Below are 9,929 nucleotides of genomic sequence, written 5' to 3' on the forward strand. Positions count from 1 at the left end.
ATATGTATTTGCATATACATGTGCATTTTATATGTGCATATGTATATAAACTAAGTCTTCATATGCATGTCCTCGTTTACATTTCTGTTTTTATAAATATGTTTGTATATATTTATACGTCTGCTTGTATACTTGTATATTAATATGTAAATATGAATGTGAATATGTCTCAATACGTATATAAATTCATGGATATGTCTATGTATAAATATATATACAGATGTAAATATTCTTACATGTATGTATGTCCATACATTTTTATGTTTGTACATTTAGGTATTTATGTATAAATATACACTAATGTATTTATACACAAATATAAGTTTGTACATATTTACATATATATATATTTGTATATATGTGTTTTAGACAAACGTATATTTATTTTTATGTATATGTGTATACATGTTTCTGAATATATTTACATATATAGATATATAAATGCAGATATGTATACATTTTCATATGTGTATGAATATAGCTATCTATATGTAAATACATATACGTATATCTCTATCTTTTTATATACATGTATTATATATGTTTGTATATGTATACATATATATATATATATATAACTAGGGTATGTCGGCAGTTTGTTTTGGAGAACGTTGATCGCTCTGACTACCTCTGAAGGGAATAGATGAAGGGAGAAGAAAATAAATACATAAATATGTGCGTATCAGAATGAGATTGAGAAACACTTGAATTGTCCAAGAGAGGCAATTGTCAAAAAGCGACACCGACGCTTATTTGTCACTTCCAACATCAGCAGGCCTGATATACAAAGCAAAACCTTCATTTGGCTCTATTTGTTTATTTGAAATGAGCAGGAGATATATTTTGAACAGCTCCTTGTATCTTGTTGAGATTTGATCCTAAACAGAGCACAATAAATAGAATGTGGTGGAATAAATACTCTTTGTCCGGATTAGGGAGTCAGACAGAGCTGCAGATGTCTTTGGAGCCTGAACTGGATCGCTTCGGAGGCCTTAGGTTCTCCGTCAGGCCCAGTAGCCGATGATGAAGGCGGCCACGGAGACGCAGATGATGAGGTTGACGTTCACGATAGCCCGCAGCAGTGGCTTCTCTTCCAGCGAGTGCATGGTGTGTTCGGGCGGCGGCATCGCCATCCTCCGCCCTCCGGCCCGCTGGCTCTCCATCCCACAGAGCCAGCAGAGGGCCGAGGCCAGCCTGGACTGGTGGCGGGAGCTGGACTCAGAAGCACCAGAATCTGCAAGGAGAGGGTCCACGGTCCATGGAAGGACCTCCCATTACATCGGACACAACATGTCACACACACCATGTATTATACACTGTGTGTATACACACACCCCATATATATTCTATACTGTGAATATATGCACACAATACATAGTATGCAGTACATACAAACACACTGTATTATACAGTGTGTATCAGTGACGTGCTGTCAGTAGAGGCAGGGGGAGGCCGGGCCTCACCTGTCATCATGGACAGAAAAAAAAGCAAAATGAAAAAATTAGATTATATGGTTTAGTTAATTTTTAGTTATTTTTTTTCAAAATGGCCAAAAAAAAATTCACATTACGTGCGGTGACACGACAACCAGCTGAGCCCACGATGGGTTGAGCAATGATTCTGCTAACTGTGCTAGAATGCTATGCACTGAGACCAAAGTGCTGTCTCTGTTGATGTCACTATTGAAAAAAATCTTTTAATATATGAACTACATTTCCGTAGTTTTGCTGATGTGTCCAGTGTTTTTTGTCAACAACTGTAATGTGTTTCTAGTGTTTCTCGTCATTATAAAACGACCACAAAGAGACATTAGGTGAGGCACGCAGTGGCGGTGCCTCGTGGTAGGGGGCGCCGCTGAGCCCAGGGATCCTTCTTTCTACCCAGCCACAGAATAATAGAATTAGCAATAGCAAGCTACAGTAAACAGTTAGCAAGTCAAGTGCGGCCATCGGAACAGATCAAGGACGATTGTCTTCTCTGGCAGTGATTTCCATTGAGACGGAGAGAGTTATAAAAGTGAAGAAAGAAACAGAAGACTTCTACAAGCAAGTTATTGATGCTTCAGAAGGAGCCGCGCATGGACTTCATTTCTAAGTGAAGGTAAGAGATAACGTTTTTTTTACATGTGCTTTTTTCTATGCTACAGTTTGTATATGTAAAGCATGATGATGTGATATTTTAAACAAAACAGCTGCTGCCAATAAAATGGTGAACAAGCTACTCTGTAGAGTTCATATGTAATTTTGACTGTGATGACGTCAGTGCCTCACCAGCCATGAACCTAAGCGCACGTCACTAGTGTGTATCTATATCTATCTATCTATCTATCTATCTATATATATCTATATATATATATCTATCTATCTATAGATATATATATATATATTATACAGAATAATAAAAAAAAAACATTGAATAAGTTAATAAATATATTAACAACACAGTATAAAAAGGTGACCCACTTCTTCTCTGGTGTTCTATGTCAGCGCTGCTCTCCTGTTGTTTTGCTGTGACTGCCATCCGGTCCACGGTAAACACCTCCTCTTTGGGCTCCACCGGGTCCAACCTCGTGAACCAGGTCAGGCGACTGATCTGTCCGAACAGATGTATGACATGGTAATAAGGTGGGGGAAATAAAAGCGATCGATGGCCGAGTCACAGGAAAGAAGGAACTAATTAACTGTAGTTAACTGGAATCCAGTCGTCCCACGGAAAAGAAGTGGTTCAAAATATAATATGGGGAAAATCAGTTGCAATTAATCCCAAATCACATTTTTTTGTGTTTGATAATTCAGAATGTCCCAAACAGCTGTTCAGTGATGATATATCTGGAGAAAAAGATTGAATATAAACCAAAAGATGTAAGTTTACACCAGATGGACTAAACACATTTGGACTATATAGAACATTTGAAGGTCAGGGAGCTAACATCGACGTATATCTGACTGAGTCCATTCAAGAAGATTCCCATGATGGACAACATCTCCTTGGATTAAACCTCAAATGTTGCGCTTACATAACGACTCTTCTCACCATGAGACTGCTAAGCGTAAGAGGGTAAGAACACAAACTCATCTCAAGAACCAAGAGCTAAGTATGTTTTAAATCAGATGACCTCTTTTTTTCTGGCAGTGTTGGGGAGATCGAGCTACCTGAGAAGCTGCTGCTGGAAAATCTGAATGAACCTCAATCACTACCTTTGTCCGGTTTGGCCAGAAGATACCCTGGATTCTCTCCTGTCTACCAAGCCTTCGCCGTCAAGGCGGCGTTGAGCTCACCTGCTCTGGTCTGGGACGCTCCGTCAACAGACTCACTCCGACCACCACGACCAGGGTGAGGATGGACAGCATCGTGGAGAAGTAAAGGTAATGTACGTTCTTCACCACCTCGGGCCTGTTGTCCTCCTCGGAGCAAGGAGGTGCCGGGTAGATGAAGTCCAGCACCATGCGGGTGCAGCCCACCGACAGACCAATGGCCAAACCCCAGAAAGCTCCCTGCCGTGGGAGGGAAGAAGGTCGAGCGTTCAAACGTCATCTATCTGATGGACCTACATCTACAACCACAAGTCTTACCTTCTCATTGGTCCTCTTCCAGAAGCAGCCCATCAGGAAGATGATGGACACCGGTGGCTGGAGGTAGGTGCTGATGGACTGGATGTAGATGAAGAGCTGGCCGCCCTGGCTGGCCTGGACGACGGGGATCCACAGAACGGACACCACCACCAGGACCAGCACGAACACCCTGCGCCGCAAAAACATCTTTCTTCTATTAATAAGAGCCGTGGAGTTAAAGTCTCCGGGTCATGTGACATGTAGAAGTAAACAGAGTTGACGCAGGATGTGGAAAAGCCATTACCCGCCGTGGTTTGGATGAGCTTGAGAGAAATACGTGGTAATTGAATGTGCCGTTCAGTGCGTAATTTCATCCAGCACGCTCTGCAACGGGCCTTGTGGTTACTCATTAAACGCGGTGAAATATTCTTTATGATGTTTAAAGTTCACCCCAGACCTCAGCGGAAACTCACGGGCCTCTGGAGGGACACTTTCCAGAATAACATGAGCGGGTGCTGCAGTCCAGGGGGGCGACAACCCTCCCTTTGCTCAAGAAAAGGCTCAGAGCCTTTCTCTTTGAGAGCTCCTAGCTAGCGCTAGCATAGCTCTGAGCCTTCTCTACAGAGGGATCCATCTTATCCTGCGTGACAGGAACATCATACCTTCTCCCAGGTCCCTGGGCTCGCTTCTTTTATCAATGTTAGAGCTATCAGGACACACCATGGCTTAGGATTTGGGTTTGGATTAAGATTTGGGTCAGGGTTAGTGTTAGGGTTAGGGTTAGTGTTTGCATTTGAGTTAGAATTTGGGTTAGGAATAGGGTTTGAGTTACTGTTGAGATTTGGGTTAAGTTTAATATTTAGCTCAGAATTAGAGTTTGGGTTGGATAAGGGTTAGGATTTGGGTTCAGATTAAGATTTGGGTTAGAGTTAGGGTCAGGGTTAGGGATAGTATTTGCGTTTGAGTTTGGGTTAGGGTTAGAGTTTGGGTTAGGATTAGGGTTTGAGTTAGTGTTAGGGTTTGGGTTAGGGTTTGATTTAGTGTTAGGGTTAGGGTTAGGGTTTAGGTTAGGATTGGGGTTTGGGTCAGGGTTAGGGTTTGGTTTTAGGTTAGGGTTAGGGTTAGGGTTAGGGTTTGGAGTAGTGTTTTGCTTTGGGTTAGGATTCGATTTAGTCATAGGGTTAGGGTTAGGGTTTAGGTTAGGATTGGGATTTGGGTTTGGGTTAGTGTAAGGGTAAGGGTAAGGGTAAGGGTAAGGGTAAGGGTTAGAGTTTGGGTGTGGATTCAAGTTAGGGTTAGTGTTTGGGTTAGGGTTAGGGTTTGGGTTAGGCTAAGTGTTTGGGTTATTGTTAGTGTTTGGGTTTAAGTTAGGACTGGGGTCGGGGTTTGGGTCAGGGTTAGAGTTAGTGTTAGTTTTGGGTCCAGTTTAGGTTTGGGGTTTGGGATATGATTAGGGTTAATGTTTGGGTTTTGGTTAGCATTAGATTTATTTTTAGGATTAGATTTTGAGCTCTACTTAGGGTTAGTGTTTGGATTAGGATTAGAGTTTGGGTTAGGATTTGTGGTTGAGTTAGATTTAGGGTCAGGATTAGGGTTGGGGTAAGGGTTAGGGTTATGGTTGTGGTTAAGATTTTGGCTTGGGCTAGGATTACAGCATTGGTTAATGTTTGGGTTTTGGTTTGGATTAGGGCTTGGTTTAGGGTATGGATCGCGATTCGGGCTAGAGTAAGGGTTAGGGTTATGGTTGTGTTAGTGTTTGGGTGTGGGTTAGGATTTGGGTTTGGGTTACAATTGGGGTTAGTGTTTGGGTTGGGGTTTGGTTTGTTGTTTGGGTTAGGATTAGAGTTAGGGTTAGGGTTAGGATTAGGGTTTGATTTAGGTTTGGGTTAGGATTAGGGCTGGGGATAGGGTTGGGGATTTGGTTTGGGTTTGGGTTGCCATCAAAATAAAATCTGACTTGACTTGACTCCAAGCCATATAAGCTGGTGGATCATACAACAGGTCACCTGCCCACGATCATCAGCTCCCACTCGGATGCATGGGAGCGGAAAAACTTCCACAGGTCCATGGTGAAAATGGTGCTAGCACTGTTGAAGATGGAGGTCAGGGAGGACATGAGGGCAGCGATCATCACCGCCATCATCAGACCTCGCAGTCCTGAAGGAGAGGAGAGACGGGGCGCTGATTTTCAAGGCCAGGGAAGGATAGGAGGCGTTTGAGTGATGCTCACCTGCGGGAAGCAGCTCCATCACCAGTCGGGCGTAGGCCGAGTCCGAACAGCCCACGGCGTTCCCGCAGATCTGCTTGCACAGTTGAGGATCTGCACACGCCACTTCATCTACACTCAGAGACCTCAACTCAGACACCATCCTGGAGTTGTATGTCCAAACCTCTGAAGCAGCAGCAGCAGCAGCAGCAGCAGCAATGTGGAGGTCCTACCTGTGTACAGGATCCTGCTGATCATGCCGGGCAGCATGATGACAAAGAAGGGTAAGATCTTGAGGTAAGCGGCGAGCAGGGAGCCGCCCTTGGCGTGGGTCAGGGTCTTGGCAGCCAGTGAGCGCTGCACTATCACCTGGAGAAGGAACAGTCTTAGTGGACGTCAGGGTGACGAGTCCTTCAGGGCGGCAGTGACGTCAGAGTGAGTTTTAAACTGAAAGACCTTCTTCTGCCGTGGAGGCTACGGTTTGACGAGACAAACAAACGTTCATCTTCTCAGTCACACGTCCGGACAATGGAGGGTCTCCAGTGAACCTCCTGGTTGAGTTTGGACTGCGGAGGAACCTGGAGAACCCTGAGGAACCCCACGCAGACACGGGGAGAACATGGAGGCTCCACACAGGAAGGAACCCTGTGGGAATCTTCTCCCCGTGTTTGGATTTTCTCGTTTTTTTCTCTCAACGTTGACTAAGCTTCACTCCGAGCCTGTAATGATTATCTTCTCAGCACTTTCTGTTGTTACATAAACAGAATCTCAGGTCTTTCCTCTGCTAATAGTCAGAGGGAGGAGATGGAGATTACAGATGGAGATTAACGCTCCGCGAGATCGGCCCGGGAGGCGGTCAGCATTTTTCCCACATATATGGACGTCTAGATCCCCACCTGGTCCGAGCACCAGTACCACAGGGAGGGGACGGACATGCCGATGAAGACGCCGGGCCAGGGAAGGTCAGAGTTCACCGGGTCTCTGAAGATGTGGAAGGCGTCTCCTCGAGGGAGGCCGCAGGTGGAGTTTGGGACGCGGACCGACGGGACGGCTTTGAAATAACCGTCCATCAGAGCGTCCCAGCCGCCCACTTCTGCGAAGCCTGGACCGGGAAGAGGTCAGGGGTCAGGGGTCAGGGGTCAGGGGTCATCCAGAACCAAACACTTGCAGAAGAAGGGACTTACTGAAGCCCATGAGGGTCAGCGCTCCCGCCAGCATGATGGCGGTCTGAGCGGCGTCTGTGTAGATCACGGCAGCCAGGCCTCCTGAGAAACATCATGACACACGGATGCAGAGCTTCCAATCAGAGGCCCCAAAATCAACAGCAGGTATCTGGATGAACATCCGCTCCATCACCTGCTACAGTGTAGAGGGCCGTGATGGAGAGCAGCAGCACCACGGCCAGGTAGATGTTCCACTGCAGGGCCATCTGGATGAAGAGCGCCCCCGCGTACATGTCCACCTGAGAAGCCACGTGAGAAGTCGGGGTGTCGTCACGAGGTGATGCCTTCAAGCGCTTTGTCGCACGAACCATCGGGCTTGTCCTCCTACCGATATCTTGGTGAAGATGTAAATAAAGAGCGACAGCGCGGCGATGAAGAGGTGCGTCCTCCTCCCGCCGAAGCGCCTCCGGAGATACTCGGGCATGGTCGTCACCTGGAGGAGACAAGAGGTGGGACGTCGAGCTCTGAAAAGGTCTGAGGGCGAGAGCGGGACGCCTGACGTTCCTGACGTTCCTGAGGTTCCTCCTCACCCACCCCTGCCGCCGCGTAGATGGGCAGGAAGAGCCAGCCGAGGAGCAGCACCATCAGCATCCCCTGTCGAGCGACACGCAAGATGAGTCCGGCTTGAGGTCCACCCGAAGACCGACGCCGAGAGCGGTGTCTCACGTTCCACTCGTACGCGACGGCCCCGATCCCGGCCGCCGCCCCGGAGCCCGCCAGGCCGATGAAGTGTCCGCTGCCGATGTTACTGGCGAAGAGCGAAGCTCCGACCTGAGCGCGTCCAGAAGAACAACACCTTCAAACGTCCACGTCTTCTTAGAGGTTTCCGTTTTTTAGTTGTCGTCCGCTGGACTCACCGGCCACCAGCTCATGCTCTTCCCTGCCAGGAAGTATCCCTGCACCGTGCTGCGCTTCGTCCTGCTCATGGACTGCAGGAGGACAACACATGGTACACACACTGACACACACTGCACACATTGACACACACTGCACACACTGCACACATTGACACCGATATCACTATCTCTGCTGAGGAGCGGGAGGATCACACACACAAACACACACACACACACACACACACACACACACACACACACACACTCACTCACTTACAAACAAACACACACACCCACTAGCACACACACCCACTTACACACACACACAGACACACACAAACACACACACTCACTTGGATACAAACACACATACACACTTGCACACACACTCACTTACACACACACACACAAGGTTGCAAACACAGACACAGACACTTGCACACACACCCACTTACACACACACACACAAGGTTGCAAACACAGACACAGACACTTACACACACACACACAAGGTTGCAAACACAGACACAGACACTTACACACACACACACACACGCGCACACACTCACTCACACACTCACTCACACACACACACACACACAGGGTTGCAAACACAGACACACTCTCACACTCACACATACACTCACACACACACACACACACACACACACACGCTCACTCACTTACATACAAACACACATACACCCTTGGACACACACACACACACACACACATACTCACACACTTGCACACACATACAGACACACAGACTTGCAAACACAGACACAAACACACACACTCGGACACACACACATATATACACACTCGGACACATACATGCATGCTCACACACACAGACACTTGCTCACACACTTACATATACACACACACATACACACACCCACTGATACACACAGAGACACAGAGTTGTAAACAAAGACACAGACACACACTCACACACTTGCACCCAAAGACACTTGCTCACACACTTTCACACACACACACACACACACACACACACACACACATAGACACACTAACTCGCAAACACAGACACACACACTCATACAAACACACATATACACACACACACACACACACACACACATATACACACTTGCACACACACCCACTGACACACACAGAGATACAGAGATGTAAACAAAGACACAGACACACACTCACACACTTGCACCCAAAGACACTTGCTCACACACTTTCACACACACACACACACACACACACACACACACACACACATAGACACACTAACTCGCAAACACAGACACAGACACACACACTCATACAAACACACATATACACACACACACACACACACACTCATCCAAACACACATACACACACACACACACACACACACACATATACACACTTGCACACACACCCACTGACACACACAGAGATACAGAGATGTAAACAAAGACACAGACACACACTCACACACTTGCACCCAAAGACACTTGCTCACACACTTTCACACACACACACACACACACACACACACACACACACACACACACACACACTCACACTCACATATACACACTGATTCGCAAACACAGACACAGACACACACACTCATACACACACACATATACAGACACTCACACACACACACAAACTTGCAAACACAGACACAGACACACACATGCTCACACACTTGCACACACACTCACACACACACACACACACACACACTCACACACACACACACACAAAGACTTGCGGACACCTAGACTTTCACACACTTCAACATTTCTCAGTTTGACAAGCAAAGAGTGAGACGTCACTTTTCTGGAAACGTCACATTCCTGTTGTCTTTCCCATCAAGCTTCTCCTGCTTCCCCTCAGCAGAAGCTCCTCCAGAGGAACCAGGATCCTGAGCTCAACGTGCACCTTCAAAACCTCCAACGGGTCCAATACTTCTTGACCAGAACCAGGTTTTTCACAGCGAGACACGTTTCACGCTAAAAACATCCACCTGCTGAAGTAAGCGAGTAGGAAGTGTGACCGACCCAGACGCCCACGGCCAGCACCAGGATGAAGTAAACCACCAGGACCACCACGTCCACCGTGTCCAGGGTCCGGGGCC

At 46.9% G+C, this 9,929-nt stretch overlaps 1 protein-coding gene across 2 annotated transcripts; it reads right to left on the minus strand.

Moving 5' to 3' along the window:
- Nucleotides 1–883: 883 nt before the first annotated feature.
- slc5a11 (solute carrier family 5 member 11) lies at nt 884–7,861 on the minus strand. 2 transcript variants are annotated; one of them, XM_086176420.1, is made up of 13 exons: nt 7,647–7,861; nt 7,515–7,574; nt 7,309–7,413; nt 7,114–7,219; nt 6,942–7,022; nt 6,654–6,859; nt 5,991–6,126; nt 5,782–5,889; nt 5,558–5,708; nt 3,573–3,741; nt 3,279–3,494; nt 2,463–2,592; nt 884–1,234 (listed from the first exon to the last, which is right to left on the minus strand). In XM_086176420.1, exons 2-13 carry the CDS (start codon nt 7,569–7,571, stop codon nt 1,005–1,007), a joined length of 1,695 nt encoding a protein of 564 aa, XP_086032546.1. In that variant the 5' UTR covers nt 7,572–7,574; nt 7,647–7,861; the 3' UTR covers nt 884–1,004. The 2 variants fall into 2 exon arrangements, with proteins under 2 accessions (XP_086032546.1, XP_086032547.1); XM_086176421.1 differs by lacking the exons at nt 7,309–7,413; nt 7,515–7,574; nt 7,647–7,861 and having other exon boundaries at nt 7,114–7,226.
- Nucleotides 7,862–9,929: the final 2,068 nt, after the last annotated feature.

Source organism: Fistularia commersonii, chromosome 28, assembly GCF_037954325.1.
Source record: "Fistularia commersonii isolate RoL2024-O1a breed Wild chromosome 28, RoL_Fcom_v1.0, whole genome shotgun sequence".
NCBI classification, from domain to species: Eukaryota; Metazoa; Chordata; class Actinopteri; order Syngnathiformes; family Fistulariidae; genus Fistularia; species Fistularia commersonii.